At 39.4% G+C, this 24362-nt stretch overlaps 1 protein-coding gene across 2 annotated transcripts in view; it reads left to right on the forward strand.

Moving 5' to 3' along the window:
- The window catches only part of igsf3 (immunoglobulin superfamily, member 3), a 137203-nt gene that overhangs the window by 18537 nt on the left and 94304 nt on the right, over positions 1-24362 (forward strand). For both annotated transcript variants that reach the window (XM_053496470.1, XM_053496471.1), the window contains exon 3: positions 18161-18541. In XM_053496470.1, the coding sequence (XP_053352445.1) occupies positions 18161-18541 (381 nt within the window). The remainder of the gene's footprint in view (positions 1-18160; positions 18542-24362) is intronic.

A 24362-nucleotide genomic window follows, 5' to 3' on the forward strand; every position in this document is an offset into this window, starting at 1 on the left:
CTTTAGAGTTTTTCCCATCTGGATTGGAGACCATCCATGATCAATTTAACCTGCAGGGTACCTCTGAGAAGTGATCTGGAACCAAAGGAATCTTGAGCAATCCATTGCCATTAACAGGCTTGACCAAACTCATCTGCTCCTGCTGAAAGTATGATCAGTCCCACCTGCTCCCACTGAAAGTATAAATGTGTTCCAATCGGCCTGAAGTACTCTGGGAAGCACTGGGTATTTCAGCCACGATGAGTCTGATTCCAAAACTGCTCAGTTCAAAAGGAACTAAGAATGTTGTAGGGAACAAGTAAACAATGGGTCTTCACTTCACCGGGAAAGGGAATGAAATATTTCCCATCCTATTGCAAAAAAAATAAAAAAAAGAGCTCAAAAAAGGATTTATATAGGATTTAAATATCATTATTAACAAGGACGGCATCATATTAATAGGACCCAATCATTCACATTTAAATTTAATCAGGAATACTAAGTATTATATAGGCTAGTAATCTGTACAAAAACATACAAATAAACCTCTGTACATCTTGTAAATTAATCAAATTATTTAATGTTATTAATGATGTTTCAATAGTCTGTTTTTTTATAATGGTATCAGTTTTTTTTGTTTCAGTATATATTCAATATTTAATGTGAAATTTCCACAGCAGCAGCGACAGGTATCCTTATGTTACCATGGTAACACACGGAGGAAGTGCCGTCTGGTGACGTTGCAGGGTGTTCTGAATGGTCGAATTATTTTTATTATTATTATTATTATCAACAACAATAGGTTAAAAAGTTTTATATTATAGACTTTTTATGTGGAAGAGCCACTCAGAAATGGTTTCTTAACAACTTAAATTAAAAATGAAATTAGACAAATTACAGGAGTCCATCTAAGATCTTCTGTACTGATCCTGACACTTGATGTCAAAAACCTGCCCCAGCATCCAAGTGGTTTAAGCACATGCTCATTGCATCTCCACACCTGTATTTGCAGTATTCTCTGAATAGGTACATCTTGCTGTGATCTGCTTTATTCTGGTTCAAGCTGTACAATGCCTCTGATAGGGGATTTAGGAGCTCATTGTCTGCAGCACTCCAGCTCCAGTGTCCCCGTGAGCCAGTTAAATTCTCCTGCATGGATTCAGTGGTCTGTAAGACAAACGTGAGCAGCAGGAATTCTCTCACATGTGAAAAGGAAGAGTGTGGCAAGATCAAAAGAAAAAGAAAGGGAATTCATGAGTGACTGAGAGAATCAGGAGAGAAGCGTTTTAATTGCTCCGGTTGCATTAGAGCACATCTTTTGCAACTGGGATACTATTTTTATGCCGCTGTTTTGTGTGTGATCAGTCTGGATGAATTATTAAAGAGATAATTGTGTTAAGTACATGATAAGTAGTTAATGAGCGAGGAAAAACAGAAAATAAATGTCATAGAGATGAGGTTCTTGTACTTTTCAAATTCATTGTCAGTCTCTGCAACTTAAATGCATTTCTCCTGTCAGATTTTCACTTGCTTGTTGATGCTCTCATGATTGTATCTCCTGTAACAGCATCACTATTCACAAGTCTGGTGAGCCTCTGTATTACACAGTGCTGTGTTCTCTTTAGGCTCAGTCTCACATTGAAATGGCCTGTTTTTATCTTCCAGCATTGTGTTGCAGCTCGTCCACAGTAAGCAGCGTCTCTCTTGACTCAATAGCAAAGTTAAAGACTCTGGAGTGAAAGATGAAAAGCAATTTCAAACTCCAGCCAACAAAGACAAATAGCATTTTAAAAAGCTGGGCTTTTTTGAAATGCTCGGACCGGATTTATTTCGAAATTATTTTATTGATACGTTTAATTTTAGTAAGAAGGATCTAGATTACAGTTCAACAGAGCTGTGAGATTTTGCAGCTGCAATGTTTTGTTGTTGTTTTTTTTTGTTGGTCAATTTTCGACTGAGAATCGATTCACACTTAAAATTACAGCATTTAGGTAAACGTGTGAATGTTAAATGGTGTAAAATGTAAGAATTCATTAAAAAAAATTCCACACCTTTTGCAGTCTGTTTCCATCTTTCACAAATACTCACATTTTGCTTGAGTGTCATCTTCTCGTTTCTCTTTTTTTTTAGTATTTGATAGTACCTAGTATTTCTTTTGCTGCAATTAGTGCACTATTTAGTGCATTTATGTTCCTACAAGCTTTTTATACTACTTTGGAGATATTTTTATCCATTCATCGTGTCTGTTCTGCTCCAGGTTCTTCTGCTTGGTTTGATGATTCTTTTGGATTGCTAACTGGATTGAGATCTGGACCATGCCATTGCAGATCATTCATCTTCCTATTTTTTAAGCACTGTTGTGTTGCTTTGACCAGTGTCTTGCTAAAATGTGAAGTTTCATTCAAACTTTAGTTGTTTTTAAAGACTGAAACAGGTTGCTCGATGTACATCTCTGTATTTTGCATCATCCAGTTGTCCTTCGATTTTAACAAGACGCCCAGTTCTTGCTTAGGAAAAGCTTTGCCGTACTATAATGCTGCCACTCCCGTACTTCACTGCTGGGATAGTGTTTCTTGAGGAATGAGAAGTGTTAGGTTTGCAGCACACACAGTCTTTTACATGTTGAATTTCTCAGTATCAGTTTAAAGTTTGAAATCACATACTTAATCAAAGCCTTTTTCTTTTATTTGTACCATTTTCTATGCTGTAGAAAAATACTGAAGACTTTAACATGTAGTATTATATAATGTATATTTTAGCTCGGTTTTGTCTCGGGGTCATGCTGTTGCTTTGTGGTGAACTCCAACTAGGCTTTGATGTTTTCTTTCTTCAGTAACGACTTCTTTCTACTCACCTTTTGTAAAGCCATACTGGCGAGTTGTATACATGACTTGTTAACATCTCTCACAGGTGCATTTTCACAACTTTCTTTCAGGTTCACTAACTGATAAATGATACTTAATTTAATTGGTTGTTTTATCCAGAAAATGTGATCATTTTAATCCCACATAATCTTGTATGTTACAGTTAGCTGCTTAGAAGATTGTTGTATAAACATTAAAGCAGCATCTGCGGAAACTGGGAGCTTCCACAGTACAATGATTTGAAGGCTTATGCAAAAAAATTTCTTTACATTTTTAAAAGTAATATATTTTTAAGTAAGTTAACTTTTAAAATTGAAAGGTTCCAGTGTAAAACCTGTGCCAAACCTGTTGTGTGGATTGAAAGACTAACACTACAAATCTCAAAACAAATTATTACTACAAGCAATATTAGCTCATGACGTATATATGGAACTTAAGAAGTGAACAGTATTTCATTTGGGATTAAACCTGTTTTTGACAGCAAATTAAAATGCACTTGTGATACATAGTTTAGACCTTTTAGGTTTGGAAAAGTATTATTTAGTAAACATTGCTAAACACTTTTATATGTATTTGTTTCAAAATTTCCATAGTCTTTTATTCTATCTCATATCATTTTTATAGTTCATGATAAAACTTTTTATGGCATTTTGCTGTTTTATGTGCATACTGTGCGTTCCTAATCCATGTAGTTAAAGAAAAGGGTTGAAGGAGTCTGAATGAAGCCATGCATGTTATGTCTGCTTCTGAATGCAGCTGTCTCTACAGAATGCGGTTCTCCCTACTCAGGAAAGAGTTACGGTAGTTTTCACCAGCCTCTGAATTTTTTACGAGTGACCAGATCGATTCACTCGACAGATTTAGTCAGACATTAGCCCAACTGGAAGTCGTTTCTACAGTCATATTTTAAATTTACTCTGATCAGGATGTTCTGACGGGCTGCATGCGCGTTCAATTGGCGATGACAAGTAAATAAGCAATTACAGTGTGTGAAATGAGGAAAGCCCATGAATAGATTACTGATAATGATTCTAAACCCATAACTACAAATCATCTGCTACAGGGGGAATGTTCTGAATCTGGAAAGAGAACAAAATTGAAAGCCTATGAGATGATTTATGAGGGTTTAAACCTGTATGGGTTAGCTGAAGCTGGATAGATTAATCAGTGAGGAAAAAAATAGCTTCAACAGAAGTATGATGAACAATATTTCAAGGAGCAGCATAATGAAAGTCCAAGCAAGTGTAACTGATGTACACACTGGCTGTCTGGCCCCAATGGGATGCATATAGGAACATTTTTACCACAGGACGGCAGATAGACTACTTGTTCGGGAACTTCACAACCTTGAATAAACCATAGCTGATTTCATTGCCTAGGCTGCAGATCCAGTAATTTTTTTTTTTTTTTTTTTTTTGGGTCATCTATGCACCAGTACTACTTCTGTAAATCAGAAACTACTAGAATGGCATGTGCTATACTGAACAAATAGGAGTTTCACAGGATGGCCAACACTCTTACTCAACACTGCTGCAACTTTTTCCAAATGTGTCTTTGGCTAATAAACAAGCACAGAATCTTATATTATGTTAGGAGCATCATGGTATTACTGGCAGAAGGGTTGTAAGGTCGCGATAGTGTTGCTTGTACTTGCTTCCAGTCACATGTTGCTTAAAGAACCAACAAAAACTGACTCAACTCATGAAAATATGCTTTATACATGCATGACCACTATTTTTATTCTGACATATTAAAAAAAATGTGGTGGGTGGGTTGTATAATAATATCCCCTTGAAATTGTTGATAATACTAATAGTGTAATCTTAATTGTATCCCACTATTGTAAAATATCATGGCCTTGGTCAATAGGTTTATAAATAACAGCCAACTCGGTTGTTACGCACAATACCTGCTAGCTGATCGGATGTTATTAAAATGCAGCAAAGCATTACGCAACTTCATTCTCTTCTCTATGTTCGCCATGTTGCTGCAGTGGGAACATCAGACAGGAGCTTCTCCTAGAACTTAGTCCTAGTCTTTTTTAGAAGAACTCTTAGTTTCCCAGAAGGCCACAGCCTTGATGGAAACACATCGCTTTATTCACTAGAGGAGCATTTGTAACCGCAGTGCTCTGCCTACCTATTACTCACCTTCACCATATAGTGGTAGTCAATGGACCTAAGCAGACTCACTGAGCACCAGCACGCATGCTTCTAAAGGTTATTTAGATGACAAATGAACAAATCCATACACATATTTATTGCTCAGAGTCCAAAAAAATAACTCGAAGCCCAGCACATTCATTTTTGGACGTGTGAGTAGCCTTTGAGAGTGAATACCCTCCTATCTGTCTTCTTTTCTCCACACCTCTAAGGCTTTTGCTTGTTTGTTGTTTTGTCAGAAAAGTTTGTGTTTGTGTGCCTTTTCTTCCTTACTTTAAGGCACTCTTTTACTTGCGACCAAAATTACCAGACAATGACTGATCCTTGCCGAATGTCTGCACCCATCACCGCTGACAAATGTTAAAACCGCTGAAAAAATGTATTTTTCCTTTCACATTGGTGCTATATCAGACATCAATCGCTGAGTGAACTGTGACTGAACCACGATATAAACGGCATTTTGGGTTGAAAAAGGCGACTATTGGTTGACAAGTTAATGATGGCAGATTGACAGGTGTAAACATCCGAGTATGTAAGACAGTCAGAAACTAGCGCAGCAGCTGCTGGAAAGGCAAGCTTTTGGTGGTCATCTTGATTTGCATGTATCCAAACAGCCAGCAACAAGTTTGACAGGTGACACGAGTCTATTGGACTGTGAAGAATAAAAAAAAAAACGTCTTTTGACAGTTTATCTGCTGATTCCAGATGATTTCTCTAACTCTTTAAGCTAACCTTGGAGCTAGGTCAGGACTTTACGGGGCATGTGGCAAAAAAACTCCCAGCCAAGTTCCTCTAATGTGCAAGTGGTGTTTGTGAATAATTGTGTGTACAGTCTCACAGACAGATCCATCTTTTCCGCAAGTTGGTGGAAAGTTACTCCTTGATTTTTAGGGATCAGCCATTCGACTTGCTGGAAGTTCATAGGAACGACTGCAGTGGGCCCTAAGCCACCTCGGCCGGAATCAGACGCCCTTCTTTAAAAGGTTTGCCCCATTTAGATCACAGCTAAGAGTCTCATCACCGTATGGTGCTTAAAGTCTTCTGTAAATGTAAATCAGTTCATCACAAGTTTGATTTGAATGCCCCATGTGTTCTGATGTAGCAGTGCTTTAAAGCCTTTAGGGTGTCCAACTTTCTGACCTCCTCATCTGTACACTCTCCTCCAACAAATGCACTCCAAAGCCTTTACTTTTATGTTAATACTATCATCACTGCTATCATTCCATGATTATTATCATCATGATGCCAAGGAATGCTTAAGGGAAGAAAGAAAACATTAAGGAAGCCAGTTCCATCATGCTCGTCATCTTAGAGAAGGTTCTCTATACAAGCTGGGTCACTGTTGTAACTCAGAACAACAGCGTCATATGGCTGCTATATATTCTAGAATTTGGAGTTTAGCATTTACTGTCTCATTCATTGTACATTGGATACATTGGGTATCGCATCATAAACTGTGTGTGTAGGTGTGTTGAAATGCTCTTACTTTATATATTAAACATAGTTATGGTTTTTACTCTTTTTTTTTCTTTCTTTTTTTTTTATTTTAAACCATACAGCTTCGCCAAGTGTTTAAGTGATCTCCATCCATGAATTATTATTATTATTTTTTTTTTCTTAAACACATTTCTTACACAAAGTTTACGGTTCAACACTATTCTACTAAGTTTAAATAATCTGTTAAAGGGTTCTTAACCCAGGTTGGTTAATTTTAAATGTCCTTAGTTTTTTTTTTTTTTTTTTTTTGCTTGATGCAGTCCAATTATTTGACCTTTTTGAAATGGTAACTTTTTTTTTTTTTGGCCATGTATGATTATTATTATATATTTTTTCCTTTGCTGTCCTACTTTAATGATCTGTGCACCATCCAAAAGACCCACGCTACTCTCTGCTTGCTGTTTGTCGGGAAAGCAAATATAATGTTGCACTTTTAATGCACTCTTATCGCAGTGCTTCATAATGTGTTCATTGTGAAAAAACACATAGCGATGATGATAAAACTACAATTAATTGTGCAGCCACAATCTAGTGTTTGTATCAACTGCTTCTTTAGATGCCCTCTACACCTAGCACCCTGCCCCACACACACACAGACACACACACCAACACGCATTCACACACCCACACGAAAAAAAAAAAAAGACCTCATTATTTCTGTCCCTATACACAGACACACACTGTGTTCAATATATACGATGTCCCCATACCTTTACCTCCTAAACCAATCTGCCATAGTGACACCAATCTGCCATAGTGTTAAAACCAGCTAGGGTTTAGTTTCTGCTTGTGCCATGTAGGTGGCTCTGGCCCCTTGATGCGGGGACATGTGGGGTTGTGCAGTGTCACAGGGACATTAGTGGCAGATTCTTCAGACATTGTGAGATGCTTGGTATGGGCCCCCGAGGCTCTGGCTTGTTTGTCCAGTGCCCTCAATGAGTATTTGATTGGATTGGGATATGGATCACCGTTGCCATCTTTGCCTGCCAGTGAGGCCTGTGATGTACTGGGTATTCTGATACCTTTCTACCATCGCCAGCGTTTGTGCTGCATTGGCTTTTCTGTGTGATCGAATCATATTTGAAAACATGATTCTGTCACCATTTTAACGGTATATAATTTATAATCAATGTTCTTGCCGGTGGTGTTAATGTTATGGCTGATCGGTGTATATGCAGCGTTTGTTTCCACTTTTTCCTTCAGTAGACTTACAGTGGAACCTTGGATTACAAGCATAAATTTGTTCCGGAAGCAAGGCTTGTATTCCAAAACACTCGTAAACCAAATTATTATTATAATAAAATATATTTTCCCATAAGAAATAATGGAAACTCAAATTATTTGTTCCACAGCCCCCCAAAAAATAAATACATAAAAATAATAAACACCAAATATAGTAAAGTAAAGTAAAATAAAACAAATGAACCTGCACTTTACCTTTAAAAAAAAGTAAAAATGAATCCTGACAGATAGGTGTTTCCAGTTTTCCGTGTGTGTGTGTGTGTGTGTGGCTAAAATAAGGAGCCCCTCCTCCTCTCCCCCCTCCTGTCTTACACACCCTTTTTCCACTCTTTTCATACTCGCGTGCACACAACAGAAACACTGTTTTATTGGAAAAATAAACAAGAAATTTTTTTAATGACACTCAATTGAGCCACACACTGACAGAATCACTGCTGTCAACTAAAAATAAAACAAATTAACCTGCACTTTACCTTTAAAAAGAATCACGGCTGAGAAGTGTTTCTGTGTAGAGCAAAGAGGAAGTGTGTGTCTGTCTGTGTCTGTCTGTGTCTGTCTGTGTCTGTCTGTGTCTGTCTGTGTCTGTGTGTGTCTGTGAAGCGCAAGTAGGAGGGGTGTGTGTGTGTTTGCGTGTGGCACGGAGAAAATAGATTTTTAACCTGTACACACACGCATACAGACACAAAATAAAAGATGTTTTACACACACACACACACACACACACACACACACACACAGTCACAGTGTTATAGTAAACAGTACACGCGTGCACACATGTTGATTATACCAGTAAGAGATGAGCACTAATACCCCTTTTCCACAGATAAAAATTGGTGCCGGTGCCCTAAAATAAGCACCGAACCAGCCCCTAAACTTTGCTGGTCTAGTCGCGAGAACCCGTGACGTCACGAGCGGTGGGTGGAGTTATAGGGAGCGTAAAAAAAAATGGCGGAGACCCAAAGTCCGTTAATGTGGAGCGCGGACGAAACAAAAGCGCTTTTTGCAATTCGGACATCCGCCGAGATTCAGCAGAAATTGGAAAGTGCTTTAAGAAAAGAAAAAGTGTATGAGAAAATAAGAGAAGAACTAATAGTTGCAGGCTTCACGCGAACAACTGACCAAATAGTCAATAAGTCAAAAAAAAAATGAAGAAAGACTTTCATCGGTTATAACACGTAGAATAAGCTGCCTTTGGATACTGAAATACATTTGAGCCGTTGGCTCAGTTTTAATCATGTGATGCTAGGCGTAAAAACAAGAAGTGCATGCTTGATACATGATAATTGGTATTCGTAAACCAAGACTTGTTTGTTTTAAGTTTGTTTTATTACAAATTTTTGCTCGTCTTGCGGAACACTGGCAAACCGTGTTATTCGCAATCCAAGGTTTCATTGTAGTGTATAATCAATTCAATCGTTTCACAAACTTTAGCTTAATGTGCACATGCATAATACCTCAGAAGTTGCACAAACAGTTACTTTTGGGCACACACAGTACTGCAGCTGTGGCCCCAGCTGCTCACACACAGACAGGCAGGAAGCAGTGTGACCTTGTCCTGCCTGCACTACTGGCTCTCAAAGACTGTGTGTGTTGTTTGGCCTTGCACAGCTGAAAGACTGCACAGATGAATGTTTTTGTAAATCTCTCTTTTTTTTTTTTGCCCCCCTTTAACAGAGGTATCAGAGGGCATCACTGTAAATGTTGTGAATCAGCTATAAAAAGACCAGTAGTAGAGTCCAAAATGAAATAGAAACCCACATACACACTTTGTTGCATGGTGTTAAAAAGCATCTGTTAGACTATAAAAATGTTGGACTAGGAAGTAGAGCAGCTGCTCGTGTTTTCTTGTCTTGCAAGAAGTTTCGTCTATAAAAGGCCAAACTAACTTTCAGCGTACTTTGATGTTCTGCTTTTGAAAGCTCAATAGCCAAAACTGAGCACAGCAGCTACAGTTCTGTACGAGCGAACGTTTGAATTGTTTGTTTCTCAAGTACTTTGCAGGCCAATTCTCAGGTTCTTACTGTACCTTACCCGCAGTGCTACTAGATAACATGGCGAATGTGGTACCAGTGGGATTTAGTCCTTGTTTTATCACTATCTAAAAAAAACTGATGCAGCAGTACTTTAGGCCTTTAGGGCATCCAGCTTTCTGACCTCTTTATCTGTACACTCTTCTCACACCCTCTACTTTCATTTTAATACCATCATCACTGCCATCATGCAATGATTATTATTATGCCAAGGAATGCTTAAGGGGAAAAGGAGAAAAAAACATTTAGGAAGGCAGTTTCATCATGCTCATCATCTTGCAGAAGGCTTGGGTCACTTTCTTAACTCAGAACAGCAGTCATCATATACAGTAACTGCATTATGTTCTAAGATTTGGAGTTAAACATTTACTGTCTCAACCATTTGTACATTGGATTTCTCATTAATGTGACATGAAATGCCACTGGAAGATGTCAATTTTGTGAGGTAATAGAAGTATGACCATTATGATTTCTGCATTTGTCTTTTATTTCACACCATATCTATCTATCTATCTATCTATCTATCTATCTATCTATCTATCTATCTATTATATATATATATATATATATATATATATATATATATATATATATATATATATATATATATATATATATATATATAAAATGGCACTAATCTAGTTAGATAAATGTGTTTCAGGGTGAAGCTGGACTTACTTACAGTAAGTTTAGAAAATGGAGTTTTCTGACAGTTTGTCTTTAACAGGATGGACTGATTTTATTGATGGGCTCTTCTAGTTATTCTTATTATTCCTTAAGTCATTCTCCTAGTCATCCACTGTTCTGCAGCTGAGAATTAATCATAGTTCCTTCTAGCTCCATTTCATTCTGATCCAGGATCTAGTGATTCTGCTTGCATCATCCAAGAGGATTTCTTTTTTTTTTCCCGCTTCTTTTCCAGCTTTGGCTTCTTAAATTCAGAATAACCATATAAATGGTCTCAGGTGGGCAGTTCATTGGCAACTTGGCTAGTTCATTTTTCCCCACCATCTCAGGAGATTTAACATGTATTATGTTTGATAAAAGATCTTTTAATTGCTTGAGTTCAACCCAGCAGCCTCCAGGGTCTTCCACTTTTGCATCAGTGTGTGTGTGTGTTTTTGTGCATGTAAGCCACAGGTCTTGTAGCGATGGGCAGAACCGATTATGTGTAATGGCCCCGCTGGGTTTGTGTAAGACATGGTGTTTGCGTTAATGGCTCTGCGCAGGTTTCTGCTATGTTCAGGCGAAATCCATAACCTGATTGTACTGTACGCCATGTTTGTTTGATGTCCATCACATTGCTCTCCTGGGCCTGGTCATACACATCCATGGTGTCCATAAACACAAACTCTCCATTAGAACCTCTTAGCAGTGACTTTATAAGAGCTAATTAAAGCAAAAAGTAAATAAATAAGTAAACAGTGTGCCATGCAAGGAGAGATATCTTACCATACCACAGGATTTATCAGAATGCTTAAGGTAGATTTTTTTTGCTGACTGAATGTTCTTCTAGTTCATCTTTTTTTAATCCCTTTCCTCTTTGGCTGGCTTTAATCTCATCAGGTGTATTTTTCTCCTTTTTCTCCTCAATCTCCCGCTCATATTTCTGCTCAAACTTTTAATCATCATCTTTTCATTCTCTCTTATAATGGATGTAAGAACATGCAGACCACACACTGCTCACACATATGGTCTGCTTGTAGACAGATGTGACTACTCAGGATGGTTCCACTTAATAACCATGAAGATGGCTTGGGACCATGGTTGATGACCCACATGTTCGCTATGATGTTTTTAAGTCTGAAATTGTCAAAAACAATTTTGTAGGTCTCTGTCAGTGAACGCCTCATAACTGTACATTCACGCAGCTGCGCTTTTTTTTTTTTTTTTTTTTAAAAGGAACCCAAATAAGGGTTGTGCTATCTGGAATTACCCAAATGAGGATGGGTTCCCTTTTTAACTCTGGTTCCTCCCAAGTTGTCTTCCTCATATTTCCCTGCTACTGTCATCACCGGCTTGTTCATTAGGGACAAATATACTGCCTGCACCAAAAAAAAAAAAAGTCGCACTCCCAGAATCACTCTTCCACAAATTGAGTCCTGGAATACACCTGTCCCATCGGGGAAGAAAAACTCCATAGATTTGATAACATTCAGGTTATCAGCTGACTCCAAGCATAGACCTGAACAACTAAAGCAACTGCAGATCATAACGCTCCCTCCAGAGGTTTGTACTGTGGCCACTAGGCAGGATTTCTACCTGTCGCCTTACCCTGATGTGCCCTTTCCTCTGGAATAGGATCAGTCTGGACTCATGAAATTTTTTCAAAATCTCAGTCAAATCTTTGTTCTTCCTAGCAAATTCATTGGGTTTTTCTTTTGTCTCACTAACAAGTGTTTACTTTTACTTATTGACACACAACTGTTTCCAATCCTGTGAGTTCTCATCACATTGTGTGTATGGAAATGCTTTCACTATTTATCTTGCTTTCACTATCACACTTGTTTACTTTCACTTTTAAACATAGTTATGGTTTTATTTTTTTTTAACTATGCAACTTCACCACATGTTTAAATAATCTCTATTGATGATTTTTTTTTTCCATCCATATTTCTTGCACAAAGTTAATTGTTCAGCACTATCCTTCCATCTGTTGATAATGTGCTGAAGGGTTCCTAACCCAGTTCCTATTATCAACTTTTTGACAATGTCTGTTGTTGAAAGTGTTGTACAGATTACATTGAGTCAAGAATGAATAAAAAAGACAAGAAAGACTAGAACAGCAGGTCTTCTCTCGGTGAGGGCAACATTAAAGAGAAGTAGGACGAATATGAGTAAGGACGGGGAGTGTCACAACTGACTCAGGACTGTGACTTAGGAAATGGAAATCTGTTAGATGACCCGTGACTGCCTGTTTCTTACTTTATATTGAGTGAACAGGTGCAGAGAAACTACCATTTGTGTGAATAAGCAAGTCACATCTGTCAGTAAGGCTGATGCATTGCGGCCACCTTTGTAGTATCCTTGAGAGAGAGAGAGAGAGAGTGTGTGTGTGTGTGTGTGTGTGTTTTTGGGTGTCTGGGTATAAATGCAGGCTATTTTGTGTGTGATGCATATTTCATGCAGTGGGCTATGTTACAGTGCAGAGCTGGTTATTTGGAGTAAGTCTAGCATGAACCACATGAAAAAAATAAAATAAAATTCCGCTCTTCTGTGCCATTAAAGAAAAAGGATAAGGATGTCATGACTGTTCCAGTTTAACATCTTCAGAGGGCCAGCGTCATGTTAAAGCCTTGTCCTCATGGGACCCCACTGATGAGACATGGCCTCCCGGCTTGTCATTCTCAGCTGCCAAGTTGCATCACTAGCAGGATTTCAGGCTGTTCTAGAGGAAAAAAACTGTTGTGTATTTGTGATCTATATGTGTTTTAGAGTCCCAGATTTTATCATTGACGATTCTAAGGAAGTGTTTGGATTATTGCAAACAACTGGATAATCATATGTCTTTCTGGAGAGTGTTCCTTTTCGTTTTTTTCAAATCGCAATCAACAAATCGCCTCAAAACACCCAGTTGCTACATCTGTCAAAACTGTAGACCAAAGCAAATTTTAAATCACACCCAGACCATGATCTTAAAGGTGTAATATGCTGTATGGGCATATATCAGGTACGTTCATGCTTATTTTTTGTCTTTTGAGCTCTTTGCTCTTCATCTAATAACGGGAATAAATGCTAGTGCTTTTTGCGAGCCACAAAACTGCTTCGTTGGCCCTTTATACACTAATAAAGCCATCAAATGGAGACAGCCGTCTTGTTTATCCATGGAGAGATGGCGGTATTCCCTTTGTTCCCAGGGTTGCGCGTTCATGAGTAACTGGCTGTCACTTGGAGAATGAGCCGTTGATGATTCTGTCTCATAGACGCGGCTACGGCTGTAAAAACATTTTCTGCATTAGAGAAGACTCCTGCAGGACACGAGCCTCGATCAAGCAGACCGTGAGGGTGATGATTAGTGCAAAGACAGCCAATCAGCATGCTTTTTTTTATATAAAAGAAAGTTTTACAGAACAGTTTGTCAAGAGAGTCAAGGGAGAGTCAAATCAGCATGACTGCATGACTGCTGCGCTGTCCTCCGATCCAGCACATGGGAGTGTGTAATCATAGGTGTGGGTGGAGAGATGGCTCCGTCTGAGTGCGATCTGGAGGGGAAAAAAAAAAACAGTCAAGACACAGCATGACGGCTTACCACGTGATATTTCCTGACTCAGCTCTCAGTGTGGATAAGTAGAGCAGAGTGGTGGGAATATGTTTCACATCTCAACAGGCTGGGTCAGAATGATGGAATAATCAATACTGTGATGAATTATTTCACAATATGCTGTTATGAGATGTTTGCAGATATAATCAATGCTTTTTTAGTATCTCTGAAACTGAATCTATAACTTGGCACCCTTGGATTATACATATTTCGTTTTTTAGTCATAACACTTATCATGAGAACATTATTTTATTGTGCTTTGATTCATTTTTCAAAATTACTCCTGATATAAAAAACACTTAACACTTCAAGTTCAAATAAGTAAAATTCAAGTTAAAATAAATATAAACTAAAATAAATACAATATAATTTATATATATACTGTGTATATACACACACACACACACACACACACACACATATATATACTTCTGAAACACACTGATTAATGTGGAATGGGAATCACTAGCGACTACCTGATACAAATTATCGATTTAATTTGTGATTCTGTTAGTAGTTTTATAAATATGCTTTTTATTTTTTACTGTAAACAAACTTAGCAAATAATTTGCTCCCATCTCACAAGATGCTGTGCTGCCTGCCAGTGTGTGAATAGTTTAGAGCGAACCACCTGTAGGAGGATTATAGAGAAATTTAGACAAAATAATATAAATGTTCCGACAGGTGCCATGAGGGGGATGGAAAGATAGAAGAAGTACTTTGAAGAGATGAATAAGAAAAATGAAAGAGAACAAAGAGTAGAAGAGGTGACTGTTGTGAAGCAGTACCATAAATCAGTAAGAGTGAAGTGAGGAGCGTGTTAAAGAGGATGAAGAGTGGAAAGCCAGTTGGTCCTGATGACATACCTGTGGAGGTATAGAAGTGCTTAGGAGAGGTGGCAGTAGAGTTTCTGACTAGTTTGTTTAACAAGATTTTGGACAGTGAGAGGATCCCAGAGGAAGGGAGGAGAAGTGTATTAGTGTCGATCTTCAAGAACAATCGGGATGTGCAGAACTGTGGCAACTGCAGAGGAAAAAAGTTGATAAGCCATACAATGAAGTTTTGGGAAAGAGAAGTGGGAGCTGGGTTAAGGGTAGAGGTGAGCATTCGTGAGGAGCAATATGGTTTCATGCCTAGAATGAGTACATCAGATGCAGTATTTGCTTTGAGGATGCTAATGGAGAAGTACAGAGAAGGTCATGGAGAGTTATATTGTGTCTTTGTAGATTTAGAGAAAGCGTATGACAGGGTGCCAAGAGAGGAGCTGTGGTGTTGTATGAGGAAGTCTGAAGTGGCAGAGACGTATGTTAGAGTGGTGCAGGACATGTATGAGGTGTAACAGAAGAGTTCACGGTGGAGGTGGGTCTGCATCAAGGATCAGCTCTAAGCCCCTTCTTGTTTGCTATGGTGATGGACAACAGAGGTTAGACAAGAGTCTCCATGGACAATGATGTTTGCAGATGACATTGTGGTTCGTAGCGAGAACAAGGAACAGGTGGGGGAAAATCTAGAAGGATGGAGGTACGCTCTGGAAAGCAGAGAAATTAAGGTTAGCCGTAGCAAGACAGAATACATGTGTGTGAATGGGAGGGACACAAGTGGAACAGTGAGGCTACAGGGAGCAGAGGTAATGAGGGTGCAGGACTTTTATGTACTTAGGGTCGACCGTCCAGAGCAATGGAGAGTGTGGAATAAAGGTGAAGAGGCGGGTACAGGCAGGTTGGAATAAGTGAAGAAAAGTGTCAGGTGTGTTATGTGACAAAAGAGTATCAGCGAGAGTGAAAGGAAAGGTGTTTAGGACAATGGTGAAACCATCAATGCTCTACGGCGTAAGAGACAGTGGCACTGAAGAAAAGACAGGAGGCAGAGTTGAAGATGTTGAGGTTCTCCTTGGGAGTGACAAGGATGGATAGGATCATGAATGAGATCATCAGATGGACAACCCACGTTAGATGTTTTGGAGATAAAGTCAGAGAGGCCAGATTGAGGTGGTTTGGACATGTTCAGAGGAGAGATGGTGAATATATCGGTAGAAGGATGCTTAGGTTGGAACTGCCAGGCAGGAGGTCTAGAGGAAGACCAAAGAGGAGATTTATGGATGCAGTGAGAGAGGACATGAAGTTAGTTGGTGTGAGAGAAGAGGAAGCAGAAGATAGGGTTAGATGGAGGCAGATGATTCGCTGTGGCCACCCCTGAAAGGGAACAGCCGAAAGACAAAGAAGAAGAATATAAATTTAAAAAAATAATATTCAAAAACCTATTTTCTAGTCGTACATGAATTGCCACAATTCTCTTTTTTGCCTATCTCTACTAATATGATGCAGATTTATGGAGACTTATTGTTACGTCTGAAACATTGGACACTTTCACTATACTGTGCTTTTACTTGTGTTTTTTTTTTTTTGTATTTTTGAAGCGATCTTTCTGAGATTGTGAGTTTTAAAGCCACACCAGTCAAAGACAAGCTACATTGACCACTAAATATGAATGAGATGCCAATCACGGGCATCTGTATGCAAAAGAGGGTGGATATCCCATTTCTCTGAGTGCATCGCACACAGCATGAGCAGCAGTTTGAAGAATAAATGTTAGGGGTGTCTGTCACTGTCCACTTTATTTGGAACATCTGCAAGTACATGCAGTTTTCCAATCAGCCAATCACGTGGTAGCAGCACAATGCATAAACTTGTACAAATACAGGTCAAAATCTCCAGTTTCTTCCTGCGGCATTGTTGTTGGTGTCAGATGGGCTGGGTTGTGTGCTTCAGAAAATGCTGATCTCCTGGGAATTTCACACGCCTTCGATTAGGTAACTAGGTAACATGGTGTACAGGTGTTTTTCTTTCTGTAGACGGATAGATGGATTACACACACACACACACACACACACACACACACGCACGCACACAGTGCATTGGAGACCTGTTTTCATCTTTTTATTTTATCTGTATTTATCTAAACAACACATGATTCCCATCTGTCGGTCTGTATTTGTGTGTGTGCATCAGGAGAGGGTAAGCATATGTGCATGCGTGCGTGTGTGAGTGTGAGGGGTAGGGGTTTGGGGGACACGTTTCACTCAATCTTAAGACAATATTTGCTTTCAGTCTGTTCCAGTGTGGCACATTAATGCATGTGCATGTCTCAGAGTAATTAAGTTACTGGCTGTTCAGCTGATTTGCAAGCAACATTTACTCCCTTTCCATCTCTTTTACATCTACACCTACACACACACACACACTTTAGCACCACACAGAAATGTGCAGTGAGTCACAGAACCATGCCAGATGGGACTTGGTAGCAGATGGGCTCTCCTTTTTTCGTTCTTACAGATTGGACAATGACATCCGAAGCATCACTCCCTAACTGTTTCTTTACCTCCAACTGTTTCACATTTTTCCTTCTTTATCCTGCCAAGCTGCCAGCAAGCAGACACGGCCTGAGAGTGCATCTCACTGCACACAACACTGCCACCGACAGCAGAGGCATAAACAGGCTTTCTTTGCCGTGCCTGTTTTTTTCTGGAGCAGATGTTTCCGAATAAGCTTGAAAGTCGGGCTAATCTCACTGATTGTGGCCTACCTTTGCAGATGAGAGCTCATTCTCACTGAGCGCTTTGCTCTTTTATCTTGTGCTCATTGAGTTCTTCAAAACATTCTCTGTTTGGTGCTAATTCGTACGTGACGGAATAATTAGCTCCGCTAAATTCCGGGCTGTGTTTTGACAGCACAATCAAAAAGCACTTCCGTTCGTTAATTAGCATGAAGCATGTATTTGTGTCCTGATTATAAAATGCTTGCTCCGGGAAGTCCACTCTTTTACCACACACACACACACACATACACACACTGTGGGGAGTGTCATATGGAGTGGTTGTGGAAGCTGTAGTGCATCGGTCTGCTGAGGGCCGCTAATAAGCCTTGTTGAAGTGGTGCAGTTCAAACACTGCCTGCTGGACTAAAAACGCTTCATCAAACATAAGTGGACTGAACAGCTTGACATCTCGTTGCACCGAAGATGTTTTGGGAACATGTATACAAAATGAAGTCATGTGGTGCATTTTGCCCTTTTACTAAGAGTTTTCCTTCTTTTTGTCTCTCTCTCTCTCTCTCTCTCTCTCTTCAGCAGGCACAAGTACAGCCCAGAGGATAGTATCAGTGCAACCCGGGCCTCTGGTGCGAACCGAGGGCTCCCACGTGACCATCTGGTGTAACGTGACTGGCTACAGAGAGGGCGTGGAGCAGGACTTCGAGTGGTCAATGTACCTGGAGACAGCTCCTGATCGAGAGATCCGCATCGTTAGCACCGCTCAGTCCAACTATGCCTACGCCGTCTACGCCCAGCGCGTCAACGCCAAAGAGATTTACGTAGAGAGACTGAGCGGAGACTCCGCGCTTCTGCACATCACCAAGCTGCAGTCCAAGGACCAGGGCATGTTTGAGTGCTACACACCCAACACTGATGGCCAGTACCTGGGCAGCTACAGCGCTCGGACCAACCTTACTGGTGAGTCTTTCTTCCGGTTCATTCGCGCAGGTGTGGACCGAACAACTGGTCTAAAAGGGTTTTTGTGTAAAGATACATTTCATGTAGTTTCTGGTACCCTCAGTGAGCAAGCGGCTGGACTCCGAGATGACCTGACATGTTGCGTTTTCTGAGTTGCACACAGCAATTTTTTTAACTGTTAAATTGAAGCAAATAAGGTCTACAGAAATGCTGTATCTATATATGAATATTTGGATTGGTGGAGCAGGGAGAGCTTAGTGGTTAAGGCATTGGACTCCTGAAGGTCCCAGGTTCAAACCCCATCACCTCCAATTTGCCACTAACTCATCAACAGCTCAGATGTATAATGGCATAAAATCCAAGACACTCTGGATGTAATCAAATGTAAATATATATTCAAAAATAAAGGCTGGTTGTTTATATAATCATATATTTAGTTTCAGGTTAATACTCTACATTCTCAGATGATTTTTATGCGCACTTTTCACTGAAACATTTTCAGCCCTCGCCATTGTTTTCTGATTGTATTTTGTTGATCGTTTTTGCCTTATTTAATCATGCACAGTGTAAAACCAATCCTCTTATTGAACAAACCTAAACCGTCAATTTCGCTCTCATTCGTTTAGCTCCTTTGATTCGACTCTTGTCGCAGTTCTTGTGGTCAGATGTTAACACAGCGATCACACGCCAATGCAAACAAACCGATCAATCCGAGACTACCTGAGAGAGGTGGCCTTAGCCTAGTGTGATTTGTGATTTGCCCACTGAGAATAGAGCATAACCCTGATTTGAACTCACGGCAGAGAGCGAATCGAATGTACTGTTTATTTTGGTTTTCGCAGACAGCAGCTTCTAACAAACAAGCTGATAAACTGACACGCAACACGACAACATCAAGGCTTAAGTGTTGAAAAAAGGTTTTCTGGATATGGGAGCCAAAGAATAGGGAAAAAAAATTCAATTGAAATTCTATTGCTTGATGGAGTCAGGACTGCAGAAGGTTTTCAATATATATTTATTTCATATGTAGCAGCAGTTCAAGAGTTCTTGAGAAGTGTTTGATTTACATGATGCTTGTTTATTTTCCATATTTCCCAGCTTTGAATGAAACATTTATGAGTTTTTAGCCTCGCCCCCCCTCTTGCACACTCCTCAGCAAATTCTTTAGGGTTTTTTGGTCTTTTTAAATATGTGCATAGTAAAGCTAAATCAAACCAAAACAAATCAGCCAGGTAGGCAATTCTGTCGACGTCTTTACTGTATGATTTGATACGAGAGCCCATTTCACAACTGTTTGTCAGAATTCTAAAACAAATGGCTTACTTGGGCCTCATTGTTATTTCAAGAAAATCTCATTTTCTGGTCAATTCAACATTATTAGAATCCTGAAACATGGCCCCAGAGCGCTTTTATGTAAATCTTATTTTCTTGTCAACTCAGCCTAAGATGCACCACTGTATTACAAACAAATTAAGTTACCAGCTCCAGGTTTTGCTAAAATTCGCTCTGTACTACTGTACTGCTGTACCAACGAGCTCCAGCACTCACCTATTTATCAGCCGTGCTAATGCTAATGGCGCTGTGTTAATTGGGGAAGTCTTAATGCCTAAGTGGATTTCTCAGTAGCGGCAGTCATTCACTGGCTGCGTAATGGAGTGGGTACCTGACGGAATGCCAGTCCATCTGCGTGCCAGCCCACCCGATCATTACCCCGGACACAGGGCTGTTCTTCTGCTCTGCTGTCTGATGCCATTATACAACCATCATTAGCCTTTTAATCCTAATCATAATGATCAAGCCCTCCAGATCATACACACTCTCACACTCCGCTCGCTTTCCCTTCTGCCCGTTCTTTCAATTTTGATTAAGCTGATTGTGGTCTGTTTAGAGGGAAACATTTGTACATTTGCGATTTTCTGATTTATGTCCAAGGTGTAAGTGTAAAGGGCGTGTCTTGGGTGTGTTGGTGTGCTGCGTGTGACTTCACTCAGTTTGTCTCCATAACAAAGTCACCATGGCGCAATACTGATTATTTTGTGTTAATATCACAGCGCTTGTTTAGATTATTGCACTTGGTTGATGAGCCATGTCATCTAAGCTTATAATAACCAATTATAGATTTTTTTTTTAAAGTGAGGCTATTTAAATCTAAACATTGATATCGTGAAATGTTCTGTTTTTAGATTTTTTATTTAATGTATTTATTATTTTCCGGTATAATTATTTGGTATACTGTATATACCATTTATGCTAATGGTCAAACTTAAGGTAAAACTTTTACTTCTCTACATGGGGAAAGTCTAACAATAGAGTGCATTGTGGGTTTTTTTGCACTCTTAAAGATAAGAGAAAGTGATAAGTAAAAGATAAGTAAGATAAGAAAACTCCTGTTTTAATTTGCTACAATGCAATTGTTAACAACAAAAACATTTACCTTAAGCTTTACATAAACTGCATGGCCACAAAAAAAAAAATTGCACACTCTAAGGTTTCATTTAGTCCCTTTTAGCTTGGATTGCAGCACACAATGTGGTGACCAGTTCACCTGTGAAAATGAGTCCTCATGCTTAAACTGATCGCCGATCACGGGCGTGTTAGAGTTATCGTAAGTGTTCTATCTGTCATGGTATTTCTGTTGTCTTAAAGCTTTTGGCATTCCCCCGCGTGGTTTTTCCTTTAGAAAAAACATTGCAAATTTGATGTCGTTAACAGAGACTCTGTAATTTCCCCAAACTGGCGACGGCATGTTAATGGGGCTGTCGACTCACGTACTTTGTGTCATCACAATAGTGTCGGTTTATGTGATCAGCCAGTTGAGAGACAACAGGTCGGTAAAAATTAAGTGATTATCCATTATTTATTTTTCCTGGTCATTCGCTACATTCAGGTCATAACGTTTCTGAGTTCAGGTCATAACGTTTCTCATCGCTTTTACTATTAAACATAGCTATGTTTTTTCCAGTTTTTACCATGCAACTTCACCAAATGTTCTCCATGCATGATTGGAAAAAAAAATAATAATTTAACAACGTTTCTTCAATAAAGTTGGGAAAGGTTCAGCACTATCCCTCCAGGTAATAAATAATACTTTGAAGACTTCTTAACTCATTTCTCGTAATTTTCACTAATAAATTTTTTTTTTTAAATTTTTTATGCAGGCCAATAATTAGGATTTTCACGGTCCAGACAGTGTATACCTTGTCTTTCTCATGCCTACTTGTCTGACAGTGCATTGTGGATTTGGTTTAAAGTCCTCTTCCTGATTAAACATTTACAGACAGCAGATCAAGATAATAGACAACAGATCGATGGACATTAAATCAGTTTTCCCAAATGTCCTCTAGGAATCTGTCTTTGCTTTTCATGAAAAGAAGTCTTTCCAATCGATTGTGTATGTGCATCTGCTTACATGCTTGCTTTATTAATTAATTAATTCTTTAATCAATTCATTAATAAATTTATTTAGTGTGTGTGTGTGTGTGTGTGTGTGTGTGTGCGCACGTTTGAGCTCATTACTCAAGAATGTAGTCTGGTGAGAGTTGAACACACAGAGAGAGCCACCTGTTTAATCACCACATTAATCTCCGCCCCTTCTCCATACACTCTACTACTAGACACATCATGATGAATCTCTCTCTCTCTCTCTCTCTCTGACGTCCACACCTCCAAACAGCTTCCTCTCACAACTGGTCCTTGGAACTAAGTTATCTACTGACTCATAACTTTTCCAGACAGTGGCGCTTTAGTCAGCAGGTGACAGAACTCAGTACAGGCCCCAGATATTACTCACACGCACATTAGACATGAGGCGCATCACTGTAATGCGATGAGTTTGTATTGTGTCTCTGGAGTCTGTGTCATCTATTACAAAGGTCCCTTTTGTTACTCTGACAATAGTGTCATCAGAATGATGTTAAATCCGTCTGGAGAACAGCGGCTGAGGGATTAGCAGCAACAGCCTGCCAGCCCGACTATTGCTTCACATTCAGGTACAAGGATAATCTCTGGTCAGAAAAGGCCATTCAATGCAGTCCAAGAATTGATTGGCTTTTCCTTTTTATTTTCACCTTCTGTACAGAAATAGGAGGTTATCAGTCGAAAGTTTAAATCCTGATGACATCTCCGCCATCCAAGGCCAGGAGACCATGAGAGAGAAACAGTCGGTGCTGTGGGTGGGGAAGATGTTTTTTATCTTCATTGTCCATTACAGCAGAATAACCAATCACGGGCCTCTGTGATGTCACGTTTGCGGAAAAGCTTAGAGAGCACTTTTCTTCTGCGTGTGTTCCGCTGCCCTGTGACGCAGCATGAGTAGTGGGTTGAAACGAGGGAGACTGGCTTCACATGAGGGAGGTGTTAGTGTTCACACTTCCTGTTCGACAGCATCATGTGACTGGGGGACATGAGAGAGATCGGATGGGGATTGCCCATGTGCAAATTAGGGAGAAGGAAAAGGGAGTTGAAATGCCCTTTTAGTGTGGGTGTGTATAGGTAATACATTTTGAAAAAATCTTGACTTCACAGTGTCAACTAGCGTTTCCATGATTGTTTTCTTTACAGCTACTGTGTGTTTCCGTCATTGTTTTTTAACCTTATCGTACGTTCATATGTATATTCCCCCCTGTTTAAAAAAATAAAATAAAATTAGGGCCCAAAGCACTATGACATCAGCCCTATGATGTCATAGGATGATTTTTACCCTCTTGTTTAACTATTGTTTTGCATTTTCACATGGAGGGAAAACATGACTTCATGTAGAAAATTCAAACTCTCTCTCTCTCTCTCTCTGTCTCTATTTCACTCTCTCACACACACACACACACACACATACAGAGAGAGAAAAATAGAGACATGGTTGTCTGTTAATTAGTTAATAAATTGCTTAAAGTTTAAATTCCTTTTTCAGGCGATTAAAGCCAGATTTGGCCACATAACTGTAATAACACAAGAGTGTGTGTAAGGTATTCTAACCTTTATTGTTTTGCCCGAACTATTTATGTAATCAATTCAATGAAAGGTTAGAGGTTCTGCACACAGTTAAGCTTTAGACCACAGTTGAAGCTTTCATACAAGTGATGCTGTTACCTTTTTTTTTCACATGCAAGAACAAAACATTATCCGCTCTACTAAGCTTCAGCGTATACTCCTGACACTGCCCTTGTGTTTGTGGTGTGTGTGTGTGTATACATGTGTCTAAACAATTTAAACAGGTTGGATCAAACTATAATCTAAACAGTGAACTAAGGGTCACAGAATGCAAAGAAAATCCATGTGTAATTGGAACAATCTGTTAAACTGACATGTTGAAGGAAAACGGTCTAGGCCTGTTTATTCAGCAGTGTAAACATTTCTGATGGGTGATGTTATGCATATGCGGAAAAACTGGAGGCCAGGTCTGAGCATGTCTCTTTGGGAAGCATGAAGCCAAAGTTACACTGATTGAAGTCTGTATTTTTAGCAGTGTTCGCGTTGGGAGACCATCTGTGTGGCTAACTTCTTAACCTAGTTCTCCATAGCCTTCTCATGCCCTCCTCCCCCAACACACTGTAGTGCTCCGTCATTAACCTGCCAAGCCTCCATCAGCTGGCGCACATGCCCTATCTATCACTCAGTAGTGCCCTCATGTTCCCTAATAAGGTTCTCCATACCACTTGTTCTTTCATGTGTCTCATTCAGAATCCAGTGATGCCAGAATACAATTTTTAGCTAGTTCTTTTTAAATGTACTTTTATTAAAACTATGTATTACTTAATTTAATATTTCTTCCTGTCTATCAAGCTTCTAATTTACAAGTTGGTTTCAGAGTAAGTGACTAATCAGA

This window comes from Clarias gariepinus, chromosome 5 (assembly GCF_024256425.1).
Source record: "Clarias gariepinus isolate MV-2021 ecotype Netherlands chromosome 5, CGAR_prim_01v2, whole genome shotgun sequence".
Classification (NCBI taxonomy): domain Eukaryota; kingdom Metazoa; phylum Chordata; class Actinopteri; order Siluriformes; family Clariidae; genus Clarias; species Clarias gariepinus.